Source organism: Coloeus monedula (assembly GCF_965178545.1).
Source record: "Coloeus monedula genome assembly, chromosome: 18".
NCBI lineage: Eukaryota > Metazoa > Chordata > Aves > Passeriformes > Corvidae > Coloeus > Coloeus monedula.
Window position 1 is genome coordinate 5,857,306 of NC_138798.1, and position 23,906 is coordinate 5,881,211.

Below are 23,906 nucleotides of genomic sequence, written 5' to 3' on the forward strand. Positions count from 1 at the left end.
CGGCCACGCCGTCCCGATTGAGCGCTGCGGCCCCGTCCCCAGCGGCACCGCGCGAGCATCCCGGGAGAAGCAGCAGGGAGCAGCCTGTGGCGGCCTCGGGGCGGGAGGGGAGGGGAGCGGCGGGGAAGGGCCAGAGCGGGACCCGAACTCACGGCTCGCGGGGCTCGCGCCGTCGGGCCGGGATCGCCGTGCGCGCTGTGCGCGCGCCCCGAGCGCAGCCAATGAGCGAGCGGCGCCGCGCGGGGGCCGCCGGGAGCGGTGCGCGATGCGGGCGGCGCTGCGGGCGCGGCTCGGGTGGGCGCGCCGGGCGCTCCGCGGGGCCGCGCCGGGCCGCGCCCTGGGGCCGCCGTGCTGGAGCTGCGGCATTGCGCTCCCCGGCAGTGATGGGCCGCCGCGCTTCTGCCCCGGCTGCCAGGCTCTGCAGCCGCCGGCGCCGCGGCCCGACCTCTTCCGCCTGATGGACTGGTGAGTGTGGGCGGGGCGGCCGCGGGCCCGGCCGGCCGCGGGTCTCACCCGCCCTGTGTCCTGCAGTGACCGCTCCTTCCGCATCGACGCGCAGCAGCTGCAGCAGCGGTTTCGGAGCCTGCAGCGCGCCGTCCACCCCGACCGCTTCGGCCAGAGGCCGCCGGTGAGCCCCGGGCCGGGCGGGAGCCCCGGGCGGGGGAGCCGGGCCGGGAGGGCCCCGCGGGGCTCGGTGAGCGCCGGAGGAACCCGCCTTTGGCTGCGTGACGGGGTCACAGCGTCGAGTCCCCGCCGCTCTCCCGCTCGGGGAGTGAGGGGATTCGCCTGTGTTTGTCTTTCGGTGCTCAGAAGAGACTCTGCCATGGATTTGCGGTGGAGGTGGATCGTGAGGGGCCGCTGCGGTTCGTCAGGCCTTAGTTGAGTGCAATGACACCGTTCCCAGGTCCGCAGAGCCTTTTCAGTTTCACACACGGACTGGTGTGGGGACGCTGTTTATCCGCGTGTAGCAAAGTGTATTTTGCCACTTGTTGTTAGATTCCAATTATTTGCCCTCCGTTTGCAGAAGGAACAGTACTACTCTGAGCAACACTCTTCCCTGATCAACAAGGCCTACCAGACCCTGCTGAACCCTCTGAGCCGAGGCCTCTATCTAGTAAGGTCTCCGTTAGGTATTACAGAGTTCCTGTAACTAACCGTGGGGGCTGGTGGTGCTCTTAGGGATCGCACCTTCCATTCAGTCCTTAATGTGCTAATTTGTATTCCTCTGAAGAGGATCAGCAGAAGCTGAAGGGAGACCAGAACTAAGTTTGTTCAAAAATTAATCAGCTTACCATCTCATTTGCTACTCATCTTACACTAATTTGTTTTTCACATCACACGTTTGATTTGGCTGCGGCTGCTCATTCAGAATTTCAGTCTGGCCCATGGCAGCCTTTTTTATGTTTTTTTGGATTTGGGTAACTGCTGATTTTTACAGTCAGCCTATGTATGGAGTTAACTTTCAGACTGACTCTGTTTATGCACTGGAGGTTTATCGGATATGAACCTGAGAGTGCCCCACTAAAAATCTTCATATTAAAGAAAATTATTCCCATTGAAATAGATCTAAGAATATTTATTTTCAAATTCCCATTTCCTCTGCCAGCTGGAGCTGAGTGGAGTGGAGCCAGTACAAGAGACAGACTGTGATGCAGACTCAGCGTTCCTTATGGAAATCATGGAAATTAATGAGAAATTAGCAGAGCCCAAAAATGAGGATATCCTTGTAGAAATTGAAACTTTAATTAAAGGTAGGTTATGATTTGAGGAGTTTGTACAGAACGAATATCCTGAATCTTGTGTAATGTAAGAGTCTGAAAGCTTTTAACTGTTTTGGAATATTTCTTGTCATGTCTTCAATTTGTGTTAGTCTGGAATGGACTCACTGCAAGAGCTTCTGCCCTGTCCCCCCCCCCCCCCCCCCTTTCCAATGTTGTCTTTACCCATTTATGCACTTAAACGTTACATCTGTCTTGAGAACATTTGTATAACAGAATCTATTCTGATGTCAAAATAAGTATATATAGACAATAAAAAAGAATTTACTCAGCCTTCATCAGGTGAGGGCTAGTCAGTTGTTCCAAAGAGAAAACCTGTCAGAAGGAAGTTGAAAAAAATAAAATTATTTACTGTCTGACCACAGTAAATAATGTTATTTATGTAGACATTGTAGTTCTTTCACCTCCTTCATCTGGCAGTCATTCTAGTAAGTGGTTATTCTCCTTACACAAGCAACTTTCTTTTTATATTGTTGGTGATACCAAAACATTTGGTTTATTGATGTATTTAATTCTTTACAATAACAGCCTTGTGCCAAAAGCAATTAGAATAACTAGAATAAAAACTGAGTAGCGTAGGAGAAAATTAACTGTAGCAGGGTAAACTGAAACACCAAAAATAAGTTAGATTGCTGGGAAATTAGTGACTGTTGATGTGCATTGGAATTTCTGTCAGTAAATCTCTTTAAACAAAGACATAAATGTTTGAAATGATAATTTAAAACACATTGACAGCAGTATTATGAAAAACTAGCTTGGCTCCCAAAGGCTGAGACTAGTAGTGAACTTTCCCACCACAGGCAGTCAGAATGCAGTGGTATACGATATCCTAAGAATAACAAAAAGGAAATTAAATAATTTGTTTTGCAGTTAAACAAGAAGAACTGACCAGAGAGGTGACTGCAGCTTTTGAAAGAGGTACCTGTTTTTATTAAGTTTTTAGCTGCCATACGTACCTGTCAAATGCTTAAAGCTCCACATTCTCTGACTGGCAAATATTTCCTGAGCTATGGAACAGAAATACTGCATTAACAAGGGGTTTTTGTTTGGTATTTAGAGTAAGTACTTCTAAACTGACATTCCTGCTGATTTGGGAAATTCAGGACCTCACATTAACAACAAAGTCCAGTACAAAAGTTCCATTCATCTTGCATCTAAATAATCACTTTGAGTGGGAATGTAAATGCTAAGGAACTGTTAGTGTGTTTCCCAGAATACTGGGAAGGACAGACTTCATCTTAGACATATTCTGAGGTTTCACACTTGAATTTGGGAGATGTTGTTATGCAGTCCTGGAGCTGCAGTGGAGCAGTGGGTGCTGTTCTTTGTAGTGAAAGACACACAAGCTGTGTGGCAAGTAAAAGCCTGTTCAGCCTAAGATTTTGGGGAGTTCCTGTGCAATAATCAACAGAACTTTATTCTGCAGTGGATAGGCACAAACTTGAACCATTCCTGAGCTTCTGAAGCCGGGAAAGAACCTTTGTAGTTCTGTGCCAGGATGTTTGTCAGCGGTGGGTGTGTGTAACTGAGAACATCAAAGTAGCGCTGGCTGGGAGTGCCGGTGAGGAGTTACATTCTGGTACTCTGTGCCATGAGAAGGACTGTGTTGCATGTGCCTTTGTCAGTAGGTCATAAACCACCCTCCCCCTCCAGCTGTTTAACTGAGGAGATATTGTTTCAATATCAGTTTTGGAATTGGCACTATCCAGACCAGACTCCTCCTCATTTGCATTTTTCAGTTATGTCAGTTGGTCTATTTACACATGTTTAAAACAAACAAAAACATTTGTCTTGCCTAGTGGGTACATCAATACTCCAGCCAGTTTACAGAAGTCATTAAAGGGTATCCATTCATATTTCTTTTTCAAATTGTTCATTGTTACATGTTTAGTGGAACATTTGATTTGAGGTGTTCCCAAACCATCAGAGATTAAAACAATAGGCAGCGTGGTTTTAATAGTGTCTGAGTCCTTGCAGCTCACAGCATTAAGTACTGAAGCAGGTGCTGTCACTAAAATCTTGAGATTCATTTTGAAAATGTAAATTAACTTCTCTCTCTGTAAAGCAGTAATGTTTTATTTCATTTCAGATGATCTTCAAGAAGCTAAGAAGCTTCTAGCAAAAATGAAGTATTTTGCAAACTTAGAGGATAAACTAAAGGCCAAGAAGATCCCTTCCTGATGTTGCCTCCTTTGCTATTAAGAGTCACTGTTACTTTCAATTAAACAGATGGTTTAGTTATCAAAATCGGACCAATGGTGTTTGTTTCCTATAATTCCATTAAAAGCTTTAATTCTTAGAGGAGGAAAATAAATGTAAAATAAATCCAGTGCTTGCTGCAGCACTTCATTAATAGATGGAATTTGGAAATGCTTACAACCAGGAAAAGTTGTACTGGAGAAGGTGGGCCACTGTCCTGGCAGCCACAGGTATGGAAACAAGTGTCAGAGGCACTCAAACACCAGATGTGAGATTTCTTACTTCCTAACACATGAAGAATTTATTTTAAGTTGAGAAAGAGTCCAGGAAGAAATGCTGGAGATGGGGCAGAAGGCTCATTCAGTATGTCCTACAGGCTCTCTGTAGTCTGCTTGTCTGTGTTTTCTCAGGCCATCTTTAAAATGCTTTAAAGGTGAAAAGTATTTAATTCCTGCCCTCTGTCCTCTCTGATACTTCATACTTTTTGGTATCCAGATCTCAGTCTGATGGGAACTAACCTTCAAAACTAGAAGTTTTACCCTTTTGCTTACTTTAAACGGTTAAGATGCTAGGTTAGGGAAAAAAAAAATAAAGCCAAATTAAAACCCCAAGAACTCTTTTATCAGGATACAAGCCTTTATTACAAATACCAGTAGTTCAGAGAGGTGCTGAACTGTTGTCATACAGTACAGTAGTAGGACTGGATGAGGAATATCTTGAAGGCTTTCAAAGTTACATAACTGAAAAACAGAAACTAAATACCCCTATTTCTACATAACCAGGAGTATTTCAAATATCAGTTCTCAGTAGGTCAGTTCTTGTGTGGGTTTTAACAAGAACACAGAATGTTACACTCAGCAAAGCATTTGGATGTGCCCGATGACCCAAACTGAAGGCAGGACTTTGAAATGCAAGAAGAGTCACTGAACTATCTGCAGAAATCTGCCAGAGGGGTTCATTGAACATCCTCCCTGGCATTTCTGCGTCCATTTAGCACCAGGTTACAGCTAAACATCAAGTCTATGGCTAAGATAATATGTTGTTAATAGTATTTCAGCAATACACATTTTAACAGCATTTCTGCCCTATTAACTTGCCTTTAGTTACACTTCCTCTAAATACACAGGAGGATTTAATAAGCCACTTGATCATGTATTACACTCCTAATTTAGAATACTACATAATTCTCACTGAAGTTCTGTTACATTTGTGAAATTATGCAGAAATCTTTAAAAATTCATCTTGAAGTTGTGTTCTTTCATGAAGCTCCGTTTCCTTTTTTCTGGCATTTCTTCCAAAATTAAGCTTGTGAAACTCCTTTTTGATTTCCAGAAAAGATTTGGTTTTTGTCTCAGGAATTATGAGGAAGATGAAAGCAGCAACAAAGAAGCACTCCAGTAGGAACACCACAAAACAATACTGCTGCAGTCCATTCTGAAAACAAATGTGATTGCAACATATTTAAAGTGTAATAGTAGGTTTGAGAAAATAAGCTTTTTGTTTCCATTCACACTTAACATTGCTGCTCAGATATTTTTAAAAAGAGTCATTCAACCTATTCTTTACCTGTAACCTCTTTAAATTTTGGTTTTTAGATAAAAAACTGTCAAGTGCTGTGCAATTACTGGGTAGACTTATTTTAAAAATAAGATAAACCATTTAAGCACTAAAAAATCCACAGTCTAAAGAGAAGTCAACATTGGATACTTAGCTGTCACATATTTTAAGATTATATAATTTAAGTTATTATTAATGTTATTCAAAAACTGTCTTACTGACAGAGCAAAGCTGAACCATGAAGAAAGGACAGGCAGATCCAGATACCCTGATGCATGCTGTTCCTGTGGGTTTTGCTGTCAAGAATATGTGCTAAAACTAAAAATACAAAGCTGGAGATGAAAGCCTATCTTGCCTTTCCTAATAATCTTCTGTTTACAGAACTCTGTCAGTTCAGCCAGTTCTCAGAGGTGTGACACACTGGCCACAGGTACTACCTCAACTTTACTTTCCTATAAAAGCACAAGGCACTATTAAGAAATGTTTTATCTAGATCTCGGTATCTGATTAAATTTTTCTGGTTTTGACACTCTCTCTTTTTTTAATCTGAACATTAACATTGCCCCCCAGTGCATTCCTTTCACTTTTCATTTATCATGTTATACTGGGGTTTGTGCTATGTAAAAAATATGTTTAAGAGGGACTGGATGTAGTTAAACTCATTTGAGGGGCAATGTGCATCCTGGTCAGGTGTCAGTAATGTATAAAGTGTATATAATACAATATAAGCAATGGGAACCTGGGAGCAGATGAAATGGGTGGTGAGACCATTAGGAAATTGTGCTGTGCATACTTACCACTATGAAGGGAAAGAGCATTCCAATTGTGAAGAAACTAATCCAGCTCACAGTCCCTGCAATCATCTGGGCAGCAGGACGTGAGGACTGTACAAATAACTCAGCTGTCAGGGTGTTTGTTATGCCACCTGGGGATGGTTCAAAAACAGAACAGAGAATTGTGTAAAAGTCCATTTGAGGTATTTCCAATGCTAGAAAAAATTGACTTGTTTTTGAATATGCCATTAGCTGATCTATTATAATTCCTAACAGCACAGTTCTTAGACTACTACCCTTGCAGGAAGTGTCCCACTAAAACACAGCCCCATTTCAGCAGCACTGATCAGGCAGCAGGCCCCTTCTGATAAGTGTACAACCCCTCTGCTCTGAAGGGCAGAACTAAACCCTCCTTCTCACGTAGCTGCCCCAGAAGTGTGCATGGTAAGCCTCAGCTGCAGGCTACAGCATGGCCTCACTTGGGTTCCTCATGCAGAGCAGCAGCAGCTGTGCTGCAAAGGCTTCCTGCCTGTGTGACACCCCCACCCCTCCCAGACCTTCCAGCACTCGCACACGCGTTCCTGTGCAATACCTGGTCCCAACCCAAAGCTCAAGATGAAGGCAAACACACATGTCATGCTCATGTAAGGCACCCAGGAGTACAGCTCCTGAAACAGAAGACAATGAGAAGGTTTAGTTCAGATTTTGATAATCCAGTTTTAAAGTCTGGCTTAACAGTTGTATTTCCTTTTGTATTTTATTGCAACTAAGACCAGCAGTCTTTCATTACTCTGTTACAACTAATTTATGTAACAGTACTGCTTCAGAGAACTTAAATAGTGTTCATTCAATAATTTTTACTAAATTGTATCATAGAGTTATGTAATTGTAGTGTGGTCTGGGTTGGAAGGGACTTTAAAGCTCATCCCATTCCACCCCCTGCCAAGGGCAGGGACACCTTCAACTACCCCAGGTTGCTCCAAGCCCTGTCCAGCCTGGCCTTGGACACTTCAAGGATGGGGCAGCCACAGCTTCTCTGGGCACCCTGTGCCAGGGCCTCCACACCCTCACAGAGAAGAATTTCTTCCTGATACCTAATCTAACCCTACCCTCTTTCAGTTTAAACCCATTCCCCCTTATCGTGTCACTACGTGCCCTTTTCACTCCTTAGTCATATCATGTAATAGGAACGAGTCCTTTAACCTGGTAAGTGAGAGAGAAGGTCAGAACAGTGCACCAGAGTGTCATGAGGACATAACCCCCAATGATAAGGCATCTTCTTCCCACATGGTCTATCAGTAAACCCTGTGGACAAGATACAATCTTCTGTTAATATAGTGATCTAATTTTTACCAATATCCTTCAAGAAGAATCATTACTCGTTATACTGCGAGGTAGAACAAATTGCTCCTTACACAAGAGAGGGCTGTGAGACATTCACAAATTCCAGTGCCGAGTGTTACATATGGGATTTTTTCTGCCAAGATCCCAGCTTGTTCAAAAACGTAAGTTGCATAGAAATAAATCTACAACAGAAAAAAAACCAAAACAACCAAACAATGAGGTTTTTCTGGTATTTAAAACATTGTCTGGAAACAAAGTCATGTTCATACTAAACATACAGATCACTATATTTTATATTGTGAGTTACTAATTCAACATAAGCAGCAATAACAATCTGTTAAATTCATGTCTAAGTAAACATATTGATATCATAAAAGCAAATAGGATTGTTCAACTTCCTGAACATGCTTTATATTCTTAAACCAGACACACTGGGATAAGCTGATCCACCTTTAATTACTTTTTCAGAAGAATGTAAAGACAATTATCAAGTCATTCTTTTAAGAAGTTTGCATACCAGAAACACAGAAATGAGAAAAAATGAAAAAAAAAATAATGCAAGGATATTCTTTCCCACCTATCCCATTTCTCTGAGCTTCTCTATGTGGATCCTTTGTGTTAATAAATGGTTGAAAACCAGGTGGAACTTAAATAATTATTTAAGCTCTTTGTTCATATGAAATCTTACAGCATTAATGCCACTGAGCTGTTGGCCCATTGTCATCACAATGACAGTGATGAGCTGCCATCTCACACCACGGTCAGTGAATAATTGCCAGGGTTTCTTGGGTTTCTCCCCATCTAAGGCAAAACATTCTTGCTGGATGTCTTCCATCTCCCTTCGATACTCTGAAGAACCATGAAATCGCTTCAAAGCTAAAAACAGAAAAAAAATAATTTATGTTTACCTATTAACCACAACTCCTGGGAAATCATCTTTCCATAATAACCTGGCTTTTGCTAGGATATGAAAACTTTGCTTTGTGACTTGTTTGCTCCTTGCTGATTTTTCAACATTTTTTGCTGTGGTTGATTTGAAGAATTCTGTGGCATTTCTTTGCTTCTTTTTAGAGGAATATCTGACCTTGAAATATTCACCAAGCAAAATATTTTGTATCTGAACCTCAGACTTTCAAATAGTCTTCTCCTTAAAGGACACTCTTACCAGTTTGAAATGTTTTGCTTAAATTCTAGGTAGATACTGAGTCCTTTGTTATGGCCCTGACTTTAATGTTGCCAGTGGGATGCAGCTAGTGAGCAAAGACAATAAATCCTTCTCCTAAGGCAAACAGAAGTCATTTGGATCCCAAACTACAATCTTTACAAATGGTCCTAAAACTTAAGAGAGTATACAGCATCAGTTCATTTAAAATCTTCATGATTAAATATATTTCAAGTGACAATTTGTCTTCCTAAGGCCAACAGTAGGACTTTTGATGATCCTGATAGCTAAGTTGCCACTAAGAGTAACCAGCTTGAAGCTCCAGTCAATGAACTTATATTCAAAACAGGATAATAAAGTTTTGTTCATAACCCATTATAGGCTCCTGAGTTCCACAATCCCTTTTTCCATATAAGCTCATTGGAGGAAAAACATGAGCCAAAAAGATGATATAACTGCTGTGTGGATAAAGATAAAAGGAGAATCTGGAACCCAGTATACCCACTGTACCCTTCTGAAGAACAGAAAGTATAGATGCTGGATATTACCTTTGGCACAGCTCAGCTCATCACCTCTGTCAATAAGAAGGTATCTGGGACTTTCAGGAAACCATGGAAGGAATAAAAGCTGGGCAAATGCTGGAACACAGCTGCTGGATAGCAACAGAGGCAAATGCTTTTCTCCACCTAATAATTCTCTGTGAGGAATGTGGAAAAAGAAGGCAAAGAAAAGTAATAATTAGCTATTGGTTACTATGTACTGCAGTCTCTGTTCTTGGAACTTCTAAGTTCCAGCTGGATGAAGGCCCTAGCAACTCCCTGTGATCACACAGGGGACAAAAACAGTGGCGGTGCTATGATACTGAAACACGAATCCTTTGCTCTCAAGTCCTGTCTTGCCAACATCCACTGTCTCCAGCAAGAAATTGGCAGAAAACATGAACTCAGCACAAATGTACATGCTTTACTGATGCTCTTCTGGTGACCCATCTAAACTGAGACTACTTCCCTGAGGAGATAGCACTGATGGCTGGCAGTTGTAGGAATGAGGTGACCCAAGCAGGATTTTCTTTTTCCAGGGGAACCTTGTGTGAATTCTAATGCTACAATGGCACAAGGAATGTTCTGCAATGAGTGGTAGGAAATGGGAGTTCTTTACATGGGAGTAACACAAAACAGGAAATAAAAAAAAAAGCATTTCTTGCCTCAAACCAATTATTTGTCCTGTCAGAATTCCCCCAGTCAGAAAGATGGAAGTCCCCATGGCCAAGCCACCTCTTAGATGTTTTGGGGCAAACTCCCCAATATAAAGAGGCTGCACACAGAACCCAATACCTGCAAGTAAATGGAAAAACATTTTCCTATCAATCAAAATTGCTTTGCAAAGAGTTGCTAAACCAAAACACATAGGAAATGGGACTTAATTAATTTCCTATTAATTGAGCTGTCTCCAGATTCCAAGCTAAACTACAGAACATTTTCATCATTAACACATGTCATAAAACCTAAAGGATCAGAAGTAACAATAATTTATCATTCACCATAGTTTATTGATAGTAGGAATAAGAAGTCATTCACCTGAATTTATGCCAATCAAAAACCTTCCAGCAATCAGTAACTCAAACAATCCTGTAGGAAAACTGATCCCCATTAAAATGGAGGCTAGTATTGCTATAACATTATTCATCAAAAGAGCTCCTTTCCTAAAGAGGAGGAGGAACAAAATAATAATAATAATAATAATAATAATAATAATATACAACCACAGAACAAACAAAAAACTATTAAAACAAACAAAAAACCCCCCAAAACAAAAAACAGCACACCCTAACCAGACATTACGGAAATCTGCAATAACGTGGTTTTTTTAACAGTTTTCCTTTCTGATAATGTGGGGAAAAAATGGGCTTTATACTGAAGAAACATGCTATTCCCTGAAAACCCAGATATCTGATACAACTGCTCATGTTTTTAAAAATGTTTAAACATAAGAATAATGCCTGACCAGGTAGGAATGGGGTCTGTTCATTTAAACACATGAAGTGCAACAGATGAAGCAGCATGTCCTTACTGGCACAAGGGCTGCAAATGTGTCAGGGGGGGATCTCATGTTTTCACCACACTCCGTGTGCATTCTCCTACTCAGATTGCAGTAAATGTAATGCAAAGACTAAAGTCAAAGGTCATAATTCAGGGCTCATCCTTGAAAGTCACATTGGAATAAACTGTAAAATTCTACTAGAAAACTCAGTTTTAAAGTGAAAAAATATGTATGGGCACCCAAGATACTCTTTTCTCCCACTCTTTTTCCATTTATTGACTTTCCATTTCTGGGGGAAGGTAGGAAAAGCAAATATGTTTCTATATGCTTGCTGCTGCAACTGACCTGCCCAGCCGGATTGCCATGCTGCCTCCAATCAGGGCTCCACACAGGCCTCCAAGGGAAAAGACAGAAGCAATGACAGACCAAAGAAAGGTCAGCAAATTTGGATTTAGTTCCTTGTGATAACGACTACTCCAGGTCTCGTTTAAGAACTTGTGTATATGCTGCAGTAGAAAAGAGTGATGAATGTGTAGCATTTTATACAGCCCTACAGCACAGCAATACAAATAATTTCCATCCCAATCCTGAGAACCAGTTCTGGGAGTTAACAAGAGGTATCATCTGACTGGCAGAATCTTCCTTGACCACAAGGAAGACCTTGTGTTTCCTACTCCCCACACACCTCAAAGGCCGCTGAGCAGCTTTGCTTTGTGCCCTGCCTCAGGTACTGCACCAGCAGAAAAACACCACCCTGACATGCACTGCCACGAGAGAGCTCTGAGGTCTTTCTGAACAAGGAGGGGAACAGGGTGGATGGTTGGCCCTACCGTTTTCAGAAACATCTCAGAGCACAGAGGCCTTGCAACCTAAAAAATTTTACCGTCAGGGGACTCATTCTGACACTTGATCTAAATCTCCCTGCCTTAGTGTAATCCAAGAAGTCATAGTAAAATCCCTTTTTCAACTTTAACAATACTCCACCTTTTTTATAGTATTCAGGTGCCAGAACTTTTAAGCTGTTATTCCACATGCTTGGTTTTCTAAAATTTGCCTTTAGAAACTCTTGAACTGACATGTATCTGTAATCAGAGGCTCCTGTTCTTCACCTGCAAATGAGGACTACAGAAGAACAAACTCCTTGGACTCTCCCTCTGTTCCCAGCATATGACATGTTCTTTCACAAACAGCTTCTTTTAAGCTTTGTAAAAAGCATACAGTGTTGTAGCAAATTTCATCTTCCCAGTTTCCCAAGCAAATAAATCAGCTGGTGGCAAAAAATTACACCCATTACTTTCACAAGATCATTTGCTCATATCCTTGAGTCATCTGCAAAATATGCAGAATCCTGGAGGCCATGGCAAAGAATGCACAAGTAAGAAGCGAAAATACCTACGAGTTACTCAGCCACTACAGATGCAACTGTTTATCTCCCTAAGATCTTTTTCAGTAACCTGTCTTGTGATGGACAACTGTTAACTGTCCTTTCTCCCTGTTACCTAGTGATAGAAAGAATGGGAATGGCTCAAAGCTGTGTCAGGGAGGTTTAAACTTGACATTTGGAGAAACAGTGGGGATACCCTACAGAAAGGGTGGTCAAAGAGAGGAACAGGCTTCCTAGACAAGTGGTCAATGCTCCAAGGGCATTTGGACAATGCCATTAGTAACATGCTTTAACTTTTGGTCAGCCCTGAAGTGGGCAGTTGAACTAGATGGTCATTGTAGGTCTCTTCCAGCTGAAAATGTTCTGTTCTACCCATAATGTTCTGGGCTATTTTAATAACTGAAAAACGTAATACTTATTCAGTTAATCCTTCTAATAATAAAGGTATTTACGTGGCCTATTTGGCACTTTTGTCTGACACAGAATACCTCTGATAGGAGGTACTCACAAACAAATTCACATGAAACCACGTGGGAAATTAACAAGATTCCTTCATATGAGAGGAAGACTGCTTTAGTTCCCACTGCGATCACAACAAAAGCACATTTGGCCTCTTGGCCGAGTTCAGAGAGGAAACAGGCCCGTGAAGAAAAGATAAGCTTTTACCTGCGTGGGTGCATTGATAATAGAGACATTGTACCCATACTGAAAGGTCCCTCCAATTCCAACAGCACAAACAGCCAGGAACAAGGTCCAGCTGGGGAGCTAGGGAACAAAAGAAAGTCATGGGCATGAAAAGAGACAGGACCTTGAGCCCACACACGTGTAATATCTAAAAGAAAATTATGGTGAAATACATCATGTATTTAGTTTTGAGCAGTGAAAGTATTTGTTTAAAAAACTGCATGAATTCCCAAACACCTGCAGCAGGAGAAGCATTTCAGGCTGGCTTTGGCCATGATCATTAACAGCCTTTAGAAATACCACAATTACAAGTCTCCAGATTAAGTGTATGCAACAAAACCATTACAACTTTTATTGGAAACTGAGTAAATGCTTTTTACATAAACCACACTGCTCACAGTGTCTGTTTTTAATGAAAGAATGCTACGACTGTCTATGTTTGGTGTTAGAGACATAACGACTCAGTATAAGAATTAACCAAATCCCAATTTTTGTGAGTCTCATTTTAACCAGGATGTGAGAAGTAACAATATTTTATTTCCCTTGAAACAATATTTTAAGTCCCTAAAATGATCACTCAATGTCTGCAAGTTGGCAGGTGCAAAGCCTCAGTACCCCAATCACAATAATTTGTTCACTGACAATAATATTCAATTTAAAGTTTATTGGCACATTGGCATATATTTTTTAAATTTTTCAATATCTATGACCTAGTTACATTCTCAAATCAGTATTTACAAACTAAAATTCATAGATTCACAGATTCACAATGTCTCCTATATTAAAGGCACTTCACAGTGATCAAATTTCCCCTTCCTTCATATATAAAGACTGCACATATTTCTTTCGATAAACTTGCACTCCCTGAATTTCTCATTGTAAGGTATGTAGGCTAATTCTTCATCATTCTCATTCTTGGTCCAGTTCCCAGAAATGCTGAGTTATTCCAGATACTGTACTGTATTCTGAAAGAGCTGTCTCCTTCCTAAAGATAATTCATCAAACCTTACTTCCTTCCTTCATGGCTGAAATTTGCAAGTTGAAATGGATCTTATTAAAGTAAAATCCAAGTGACATTTCCTTCCGGTTTCCAAGTATAAAAAGTGCTTCTCTGAATGTCAACCAAAGCAATGAATCGAGAGTAGTAAGGGCTGCAGTGAGTATGGTAGAAAAAAATAAAACTTGATGTTATAAAATACTGCACAGTCAGACCCTTTATTAACCAAGTGCTGTAAACCTATTTTGTGTGTCTTATGGCTCTAACCTGGAATCTAGAAGAGACAGAAAATAAACAAACAACCCAAAATCATTAACATCTATCACATAACTTAGGTTTTGTTATGACAGATCTTTTGTTCTTCCTGCTCAAATCAGCTGGGCTCGTGACACTGGCATGCTGTCTCACACTGGAGCTTGGAGAGAGCACAGATAACAGCCTCACATGTTCTGTCAGCTACTGAACTCCTGACAGTTTAGAAGTGTGTTCTCCTCAGAAACACGACACAAAATTCAATTTGTATTCAATGTAAAACATGAGAATCAAGAAACTGCTTTTATAGCTTCCACTTTCTAACACAGCTAGGTGTCTAAGGAAAGCACAAAACTTCATGAATCTAATCATGTAATATATTTCTATTTGAAAGCTAACATGAAACACCCGCACATTTCACATTTGTACATCATTGCTAAAACGACAAACTCCCTGCAGGATCCACCTTCAGAGACCAGGATGGTTCTGCTTACCTTGCAGGGCGAGCTAGACCCTCTGAGCAGGGGCTGGTGCTCCATTCTGAGCATGGGTTGATTTAGATTTCCTTTGCAAAATTTAGTAAACTACGTTACAGGAAAAAAAAGGTGCCGAAGAACTTAAGTTACTAATGTATTAGGACACAGCTTTACTTCCGTGTTGGTTTGTGGGTTGTTGGTTTTTTTTCCCCCGCCCATTGAGACTCTCCTCAACAGTTCAGAACTTTTTTGTGACACGGATATCCAACTTCGGTAAAGCCTCACAGCAGCCTCAGGGAGCATTCCCACCTCTTAACACTGTGTACATGCATTGTCCTTCTCTAACTTCGCGCAGAACCCGCACCCGCAGCCTCCCACAACTAAACAAAAGGACGGGCTGTTACCGTGTGCCTGGGTGCCATCCCTCCCTCCTGCCGACCGGAGCTCAGCTCCGCTCGCCACCTCCCCGAGGCCGCCTGAGCTCCTCAGCTGACCGGGATTTGCCTGCCGGGCCGTGCCCGCCCCGCTGCGGGGATTAGGCCGGACCACGGAGAAGAGCGGGGCTGTCCCGGCCCCCTCACGGCCATGGCGGGGACCCCGCTCCGACTGCACCTCCCACAGCACCCGGGACTACAACTCCCAGAGGTCCCAGGGTGCCCGGGACTACAGCTCCCACAGTGCTCGCGGGTCCTTATCCGATCGCGGCGAAAGGCCTGGAAGGAGCTGGGCTGTAGCGGCGGCTGCAGCCGCGGGCCCGGCTCGGCCCGGCTTTCGTGCGTGGCTCCTGCGGGAGCTCTCGGGCAGGGCCGGCGCGTCGCGCAGCGCGGATTACGGCGTTGATGTGCGCTTTCTGCCCCGCAGCAGGAAATGGCAGCGCTAGGCAGATCCTGCCACGGTATCCCGGCGGGCTCGGCCGTGGAGCTCCCCACGGCTCCGGCCGCTGCCCCGGACCGCCACGGCCCGCAGCCCTTAGTCGGCAGCCACGGCCGTCTGCAGCCGCCCGGGATGGTCATGGCAGGGATCGGAAACGATGGCGCCGATGGATCCTCCGGTCTCTGTCTGCAGAGCAGCTTCGACCTGGCCTCCCTGGCCGCGCTCGGGAGCCACAGCGAGGGGCTTACGGTGGCCCCGGTGAGCTCCTTCAGCAGGAGCCGCAGCCAGTAAGTGCCAGAGCCGTTCCCGCAGGGCCGCGGCCGGAGCGCCGGCAGCGCGAAACCGCGGCGGGCGCTTTGCGAGGCGGCTGGAATTTGTTTCCTTGTAAGCAGTGTTGCACTGGTGGGAGGTTAGAATTGTGCTCGTCTTAGGACCTTGAAGCTGGCTGGTGGGGGATAAAGGAGCCTTTTAAAAGGCAAGAACGGTGATCGAGTGTACTAGCATCTTCGCACCCTTTCAAACTCATGTATTTTTTTCTTTCTGTTTTTTTTTTTTTGTAAATTTTTATCTCTCTTATATGTGAGCACAAAAATCTTAAATTATTCTATAAGACGTTGAGTTTTGATCACATTTGAGTATGTCCCTGTGATGCAGTGTATTATTACGAGACTGGAGCTGGATCATGTGTTGTTTCTTGAAGCATTTGAATTTTAGCAACAATTGGTCTTGCCCCTTGTGGAAAAATAAATAACATAAAGGAGAAGAAATTAGCATGGAAGAAGTTCAGGGAACTGAGCAATTACAGCCACCTTTGACTTCCTTTGGAACAAAGTGGTCATTTATTGTTCCAAACTTTTACTCCCTTCAGAGCTGGTGACATACTGTGACTGCTGATCTTAGCTGAAATTTTTAAAGGGAGGAAAATATTTGAAAATATCAGTGTAATCAGAAGATACAATTTGAAGCTAAGTAACTGTTTTTCTTTTGTAGTGTCTCTGTGCGATGTGGAAAGAAGCATAAGCTAGAAGAAGAGGCAGAAGGGTAAATTAATTTGTCTTTTATAGCCTGAAAAATCCTGATTTGCTTTTTGTTTTGTAAAAGATTTGAGCACATCTCACCTACAGTACAAACAGGAAGGAAATCTATCATTGTTTCCATTTGGAACTCTTCCCTTGAATTGCACATGAGCCCGAATGCATTTCTGTTACCTAATTAATTGTGTGGCACTGATTCTCCTGAGTAGGTACTCACATTTTACTAAGAGCAATGTACATTTATTTTCTTTGTTGAGGTTGCATTGCCATAGTGTGTCAAAGCTGCTGAAACACATTTTGTATAACATTTGTTCCTGTAGAATGCCACATTTCTTTTTTGACAATTGTAAACTTACTTTGTTTCCTAGCTGTCCTGTGCGGAAGAAGAGACTGACAGGAGCCAAAAATTGCCCTTTGAATCCCAACACTGAAGAATGGATTCTTTGTGCAGGTCAGCAGGCAGCTGGGGAGGTAGCAAGTCAGTATGGTGGCAGCGGTCCTGAAACTGCCATGTTAGAAATTCCCTGTGAAGAAATGGATCAGACAATGGGGGAACAGCAATGCGAGGTTGCTCGCAGGAAACTTCAGGAAATTGAGGACAGGTAAATGCAGGGATTGAGTAGCCTGGCTTTGCTGAGCTTTCCCTTTTTTGGTGGGCATTTAGGGGTAAATCTAGCCCTTAGCAGTGTGATAACACTGCTGTAAATCTCAGGTGAACCTGCTGTTCAAATGATTTCGTTTTAGGCTGCCTATGGTCCTGTGAGTCTTTAGGCTGATAATGTGATCTGAAATTGAGGGTGCTAGAGCAGGAGATGCTGAGTAAATAGCACCCTGCTCACAATCATTGTGCAACTTTAATACACCATAATGGGGTTTAGTGCCCTTCTGTGAGCATCCAGAGCTCAAATTCCAACAGTTACCTGCTCAGACTTGAGCTCAGTTTTTTTCAATCAACTGCTGCTTGTTCTGTGATTAATACTTAAAATAGATGTGAATTTGTCAGTGTAGAGAGTAGCATGAACCAGAGAGGTCTCTCTGCACATATGCAGTAAGGCTGAGATTCTTCTTGCTGGTGGTGTGATGTGGGGTAATGGGGTGGCTATAGACAGTCTACTGTAGTTATTTAATAAATTTCCTATGCATTCTGGCCCTTGAAAGATTTCTGGGAATGGCATGTGTATGTATCAGTTGATTGCAGTTGAGCTGGTATTCCAAAATATCTAAAATGACCACTGCAGATGATAAGAAAAGCCAAAAGTTACAGGAATTGAAAAACAAGATTGTTTTGTAGATTATTCCATAGATGATGCATGAGGAGAAGCAAGGTGCTGTTAGACTGTTATTTTTTTCATGGATAAATCAGAGTAGTGAAGTATGTCTCTATTATCTGTTTATGTCTGCCTTGGGCCCCTTGGAGGATTGTTGCCTGTTCCCAGCTACACTGCTAAATTTTCTATAAAAGGTTTACCAAAACCAAAGGAGAGGCTTCCATTTGTTCTAAACGCTTCAACAACTTGTGCCAATTTAATCTCAGAAACTGGTGCAATGTTGTGAAAAGTGAAGCACTGTTTTCAGTACCTTGGCAATCATTCTCAAAGCCCAGTTATGGGGAATTGAGAAGGTAAAGCTACTGCATAGCTGAGACTCACCTGTGTAATGTGACTGAATGGTACAGTTTGCCCTGGAGGGAATTTGTTTATTTTCTCTCAGTGTATGTCTGCACTGACAGGGCTGGGATAACACAGAGATAACAAAGCTAGCTCAGGTACCAGAAGTGGCATTGCTGCTCCAGTGGCTTCTGTGGTAAGAGTTCTTCTCAGGGTATTTTGGCCCAAGAGAGGCTCGTGTTAACATGGCCCTGCTGCTTCTGGTACCCAGCCTAGATCAGAGATCTGCACAGAGCAGAGCACGTAGATGTGACTATAGTCTGCAGTGGATGTGCCTGATAACAGTATGCTCAATAGTGTTTATCTCCCTCTTCCCCCTCCATTCCTAGGATAATTGATGAAGATGAGGAAGTTCATGCTGATGGAAATGTTAGCAATCTGCCCACTCTTATCCTGTCAGATACCCTTAAAAAAGGGATGAAGAGGGATTTTGGTGAAGTCCTGACAAAGAAAATAATAGAATCTATGTAAGTTTTGGAGGAAATCATGGTGCTATGTAGCTAACATGTGCAAATGAAAAGAGAGACCTCATTTCATGTTTATGGAGATGTCCTTAATTACTGCATGATGCAGCCAGCATTGTATAACAGACCATTCACCTGGTTAAAAATGGGAAAAACTGTCCTAATGTAACAAAAGAAATAAGTGTAACTGTAGTGGTCATCAAGTGTCTGTTTTGTACTCCTCATTTCTACAGATTGAAATTTGTTGAGTGAACCATTATAAGTTTTGTTTTTATGTATATGAATTTTCAAAATGAGAAGGTCCTGAAGTGTGGTCAAGTTTGGTGCAAAAAAGAGAGAAAATACAGGGTTAGAACTAGAAATAATGGAACTGGTTAGGGAAGAGGAAATTTAATAGGGGGGAAAAAAAGGCTTATATTTTCTGGAATACAGTTCCAAGCTAGCTCAAAAGATGATGATACAGGTCTTCTGCATTTAATAGATGTGCTTTGAGAACTTAAATTTTACTGAAACTCCATCCTTTCTAGGAGCCGTCCTTCTATGGAGCTGGTGCTTTGGAAACCTCTTCCTGAATTTATGACAGATAAACTGAAGTCTGTTTCTGTTAAAAACTTCAAGCAGCAAAGTACAGAAGGGTGTCAAGCTAAGCAGCCATCCCCAAGAGCTCCTTTTGACCCACAGACTGAAACGTTCCCTGGATCGCAACAGACTGCCATGTCACCAGATCCATATGCTAGTTTGGGAATATCTGGGTGTGCAGAAGAAGAAATGGAGTTGTAGATGCCAGATTTTAGACTGGAAGTGGTGAGCTTCTGATGCTTATTGTTGGTGGTATTTTATTTTTTTTTTCTGGTTTGATGTGTGAATCTGAAGTTATATTATTTGGTTTTTGTTTTCTTACTAACCATCATAAGGACATGGTTTGGCCAGGAAACACTCTTAAGATTTCTGTGTTCCAATCTGTTAAATATTCTTACTTTTACTGAAAAGGTAATATAGAGGCCTTTGGAACAGGGAAGTAGCTTTCCATCTTGCTTAATGGTGAAATATCCTCTTAATTGCCCTTGGTAAAGTATAAAATCCAAATACTGAATGTAACTGTGGCTTAAAGCCACACCTTTCTCTTACTGAGCCATTAAGACTGGTGCACATACTATGCTTGGCCATTTGGTTTAATTTGAATTACAAAAGGGTATGTAAAGGAAGAAATACCTAGTAATCTAGTATTGGATAGAAGAGCAATTCCTCTGGTAATACAGCTTTTCACACCATCTTATGTTTGGACTTGATGTAAACTCAAATGTAGAAATTGTACAATCTGTGGGGTGGTAGGGAAGGAATGTTACAGCTGAGCATTAGTCTTTGCTTTTTAGAAAGTAAAGCCAGTGCTTATAACTTGCAGGATACCTGCTCACTTCAGTCGTCTTTGGTTCATTGGCTTCTAAATTTTATTTGTGGGTTTTTAATGTCCTCCCCAAACAATGCAAAGTCTGGAGAAAAGTGGTTCTCAGCAAAGAGATTCACATTTTACATTGTGCTGAGATTCTTTTGATGCATTGAGTTGGAAAGTCAGTTGAAGACAGTGTAGCTTTTGATGAAATGAATGGCATCCTTTAATTTGGATAAACATGGTAAATAAGTCAGATACCAGGGAGCTGCTTGCTGCCATAAAGAGGGTCAAATGCTTGATTATTGTCTGTAACCGAGTCCCAGCCTTTGAGACTGCTGGCATTGGTGGTGAAGTAAAGGAGATGCCTGTCTTCTTTCTTAGAGAATCTAGACTTAAAATTTAAGCTACAGTATGTGCCAATAATGTAGTGTCACATTTTTTTATACAGATGTATGCCAAAAGAGTTTTCTACCCTGAGCAGGGTGCCAAGAAAAGGAATCCACAATTGCTTGTACCTTTTCTCAGTGCACAGCAGGTCCTTATGCTTGAGGTTCTCTGACTTGTTGAAGCGTTTTATCTTTTGTTCATAAGTCCTTGAGCTTTCTCAGAGATACCTGAATTGAGGCTTTTCCTAAGAAATTCCTTTCCAAGTAATAGGTTCTGTTCAGAGTCCTACATCCCAATCTGGTTTTGACATCTTGCTAACATGAAGGAGCAAGTACACAGTAATGCAGCTGCTCACATAAGAAAATCTACTCTTCCTTTGCACAGCTGAGATAATCTTTGTGATGATACTCCTTACTGTTGAATAACCCATAGCTGAAAGTTTAAAAGTTTCTCTTTTTGCAGTCATCCTTTATTTCCTTTTGGTTGTTCAGAAGATACCCCTGTTTGTTAAACCCTGTTTATCTTGCTGCTTTTGTTGAAGGTTGTCTGAAATTTCCTGTCTCTTGATAAAACATTTCAGAGCTTCACTAAAAACACTCCAACATTTCATTAGGTATTACTCTGGAAACCAGTATGCACCTGTACTATTCTGGAAGGTTTACTAAGTTGAAGAACATGTGCAGTGTATCTTGTTATAATGTCTAATTTCATTTCAGGGTCTGCTATAAATCTCTCGCATGAACTGTGCAGAATTTCTTATGTATCGTTAAGCTGCTGAATGTGCTTAAAACCTACAGCCTTTGACTCACTCCAGTGTCTGAGTAGAGTGTAAAGCAACGCAGTTTGGAGAAGGCTGTAGTCACTGCAGGTAGAAAATGTGGTGCCTCCAAGTAAGTAACTGGTTTTCAGCTTGCTGGATTATAGTAAAAGTTCAAGGTTGGAAGTACTTTAGGTGAAAGCTCTGAATCCTAAATAAACTGAAAAGAAAGAAGGAAAATTTCAAAAATGTGATGAAACCATCTCAGTGACACTAAAATTGCAACAGAAGATGTAAAAAATTGTAGGAGGCCTAAATACATCAAATGATGCAGTTGTTTTCCTCTTAAAACCACCAAATTGCATATCAGATTTGCAGAATAAGAAATTGTTGTAGATGGCTTTTAAGCACACGTTTTTTCCTGCTAGGTTTGTACCAAAGGTTGTCCTTCCTCTTAATTCAGTGCCGATAGGGCATCACTGACCTGTTACCTGCTATCTAAAACAAGAATAGAGTGGTGCACTATTGACAAAGACCATGAGATGGAGAAAAATTATCTTAAGAATTTTGCTTTGACAGAAAACATTTGCTTTCATTTTTTCACAATGCATTTCTGCCCTTATGAAAGGAGACAGTGGGGTTGATTAAACTGATGGAAGAGTGGGCTAGAGTGGGAACCAACTGTCAGGAGCACTGAGCAAGGTCCTCACTACAGCAATCACTTGCAGAGGCTGATTGGATGAGAGATCAAGCTGTGGGCATTTACAGACTTCTGTATTTGTGAGTTTCATTTGTTGTTGTCTTCATTAAAAGACTTTTATTAATGCTGTTCACAAACGGGATGGCAGATGCGATGCAGTATTAGGAGAAACCTTATTTTGAAATACAGAAGATGCGATTCTGGTCTGTCTTCTCTTGGGACCAAATCACCCTTTGTATGTCAGTTTTCAATAAATTTTCTAAAATATTTTTTAGATGGCTGTTTCATTCCTGGTAAGAGTGAAAAAACCTTGGGAGCCTATGTCCAGTCCTTCAGCTGGACAGTAAAGTACTCTTCTGGCTTAAGGAGATTGAATTTAACTATGTCATCTCAAAGGCATGTCCCTTTTTTCCTTCACAGTATTCAGCAGGACAAGGGAAGGCAACAGCTGGGTAGAATAAACCTGAAGCTGCCAGAAAGGAAGAGTTGTTTTAATTCTGTCACAACCCAAAGGCCTCTGGCAAAGCAGTAGGGGTACCAAGAAGTGCTGCTGTAGTTTGTGCTTTCAGATCTTTCATTTTACTTCAGAATAAAGTTATTCAGAACTAAGCAAGCTAGGTATTATTGAATTGTAAAAAAACTTGAGAGTTTTAAAACAAATTCAGATTTTAATAATTTTGTTGGAGTATAACACTTTGCTTTTCTGTTTACCATCTTCTGTTCAAGAGTGTTTGAAACAGCTGAAGGAAAAAAGGTTGGCGTGGTAGACCAGTATTGCCTTTGCTTTTAGGACAGAAAAATAGCACTTCCAATTTGTATTAAAAAAAAACAAAAACAAACCAGTCTTTTCTAGGCAGGGCCAAACATTGACTTACTTATATTGGGCAATGCTGCTTCAGTGCAGAGGAAAGGAACAGTGTGAGAGCCAGCCCGTTAAGATTGTGTAAGGTTCTCCTGGCTGGCAGTTGTGAGGGGGGTGTGGCTGGGAGGTGATAAGGACTGGAGGAGTATCCCAGTTACGGGGCCAACCCTGTGGTGAGGTACAGAATTTGTTTTGGTATGGGCTTGGAACTGGACTTTTAGTTATTCCAGGCCCTGTGTCTTGTATCAGTTAGCTAGAGCAGATGTATGGCTTCTGTCATGGATCATTTATGTGAACCACAGAGTCTGGATCCGTGTGTCTGAGCCAAGCAGGACTCCAGGAGACTGAGCAACTGGAAAGCAGTAGCCTGCAGGAAACATGCTGCAATGCTGAAAGCTGCTGCCCTCTGCTACCCTTCCCCTGCTGCCCCAGCTTTGCCTGGCTTTAGTTTAACTTGGCATCTCTCATCTACAGGAAGAGCTCAGATTACAGATCCACAGTTCAGAGTTTAGATTCTCACACTTTAATCTGGGGAAGTTCACGGTAGTGCATATATTTAAAAACCCCCTCAATCTGCCTTGGTAGCACTTAGTGGACATGATTCTAGTAGAAAATACTAGTGCTTATTGGAATTCAGAATGGTATTAGGCTTCTAGATGCCAAACAAGAACTAGTTCTGTGTTTTTAGTGGAAGAGATCTCAAATATTAACAGCTTGTCTTGGGCCCCAGTGCTCATAGTAAGTCAGGACAAAGCATGCCAGGATATAACTGTTAAGTTGAAAAAGGGGAAGCAAAACAGTGTAAAGGCCATGTTCTTGAGCATTTGTCTCCTGTGCTTAACAAGGTTGAAATGGTAACACAGCCCATGTTCTAGTGTGATGGAAAGGACACTAACACACTTCTTAATAACACACACACTTCTTAATAACAGTAACACACTTGTTCCTTGGATTTTTTTAGCCGTTGAAAATCGCTTGCTCGTGGTTGCCACGAGGGGCTGGGGCCCCGTGGAAGGTGGGCGGGGGCTGCGGGTGGGGCCGCGGCTGGCAGGCTGGCCCTGCTCGGGAGCCACTGGGAACAGACCCTGCCGGGAATCATCACTTCACCCCTGGCACTGCCCTCACA

The 23,906-nt window shown here is 42.1% G+C and overlaps 3 protein-coding genes across 5 annotated transcripts; 2 read left to right on the forward strand and 1 right to left on the reverse strand.

Annotated features, from left to right (window-relative positions):
* The first annotated feature begins 263 nt into the window (after positions 1–263).
* On the forward strand, positions 264–4,025 carry HSCB (HscB mitochondrial iron-sulfur cluster cochaperone). Its single transcript, XM_082293786.1, has 6 exons — positions 264–465; positions 532–628; positions 1,025–1,114; positions 1,607–1,751; positions 2,649–2,696; positions 3,868–4,025. The coding sequence occupies exons 1-6, from the start codon at positions 266–268 to the stop codon at positions 3,957–3,959; spliced, it is 672 nt and encodes a 223-aa protein (XP_082149912.1). The 5' UTR covers positions 264–265; the 3' UTR covers positions 3,960–4,025.
* Positions 4,026–4,691: 666 nt separating this feature from the next.
* Positions 4,692–15,221, reverse strand: LOC309579710 (solute carrier family 2, facilitated glucose transporter member 11-like). Of its 2 annotated transcripts, XM_082293158.1 has the most exons (12): positions 15,051–15,221; positions 12,904–13,002; positions 11,199–11,359; positions 10,391–10,515; positions 10,018–10,147; positions 9,362–9,510; positions 8,340–8,527; positions 7,723–7,833; positions 7,511–7,612; positions 6,900–6,975; positions 6,332–6,459; positions 4,692–5,411 (listed from the first exon to the last, which is right to left on the reverse strand). In XM_082293158.1, exons 1-12 carry the CDS (start codon positions 15,066–15,068, stop codon positions 5,193–5,195), a joined length of 1,506 nt encoding a protein of 501 aa, XP_082149284.1. In that variant the 5' UTR covers positions 15,069–15,221; the 3' UTR covers positions 4,692–5,192. The 2 variants fall into 2 exon arrangements, with proteins under 2 accessions (XP_082149284.1, XP_082149283.1); XM_082293157.1 differs by lacking the exons at positions 10,018–10,147; positions 10,391–10,515.
* A 143-nt stretch (positions 15,222–15,364) lies between these two features.
* CCDC117 (coiled-coil domain containing 117) lies at positions 15,365–22,188 on the forward strand. 2 transcript variants are annotated; one of them, XM_082293677.1, is made up of 5 exons: positions 15,365–15,806; positions 16,510–16,560; positions 16,922–17,155; positions 18,550–18,687; positions 19,212–22,188. In XM_082293677.1, the coding sequence occupies exons 1-5, from the start codon at positions 15,514–15,516 to the stop codon at positions 19,462–19,464; spliced, it is 969 nt and encodes a 322-aa protein (XP_082149803.1). In that variant the 5' UTR covers positions 15,365–15,513; the 3' UTR covers positions 19,465–22,188. The 2 variants fall into 2 exon arrangements, with proteins under 2 accessions (XP_082149803.1, XP_082149804.1); XM_082293678.1 differs by lacking the exon at positions 18,550–18,687.
* Positions 22,189–23,906: the final 1,718 nt, after the last annotated feature.

What these genes read in the sequence shown, in the direction of transcription:
- HSCB (XM_082293786.1), top strand. Translation starts at nt 266, where the DNA reads ATGCGGGCGGCGCTGCGGGCGCGGCTCGGGTGGGCGCGCCGGGCGCTC. An exon ending in TGAGCCGAGGCCTCTATCTA is followed by an intron (nt 1,115 to 1,606) that starts GTAAGGTCTCCG and finishes TTCCTCTGCCAG; the next exon opens with CTGGAGCTGAGTGGAGTGGA. An exon ending in GACTGCAGCTTTTGAAAGAG is followed by an intron (nt 2,697 to 3,867) that starts GTACCTGTTTTT and finishes ATTTCATTTCAG; the next exon opens with ATGATCTTCAAGAAGCTAAG.
- LOC309579710 (XM_082293158.1), bottom strand. An exon ending in ATGGCAATCCGGCTGGGCAG is followed by an intron (nt 10,516 to 11,198) that starts GTCAGTTGCAGC and finishes CCTCCTCTTTAG; the next exon opens with GAAAGGAGCTCTTTTGATGA. An exon ending in GTCTCACAGCCCTCTCTTGT is followed by an intron (nt 7,613 to 7,722) that starts GTAAGGAGCAAT and finishes TCTTGTCCACAG; the next exon opens with GGTTTACTGATAGACCATGT.
- CCDC117 (XM_082293677.1), top strand. Translation starts at nt 15,514, where the DNA reads ATGGCAGCGCTAGGCAGATCCTGCCACGGTATCCCGGCGGGCTCGGCC. An exon ending in TTCAGCAGGAGCCGCAGCCA is followed by an intron (nt 15,807 to 16,509) that starts GTAAGTGCCAGA and finishes TTTCTTTTGTAG; the next exon opens with TGTCTCTGTGCGATGTGGAA. An exon ending in CTTCAGGAAATTGAGGACAG is followed by an intron (nt 17,156 to 18,549) that starts GTAAATGCAGGG and finishes CTCCATTCCTAG; the next exon opens with GATAATTGATGAAGATGAGG.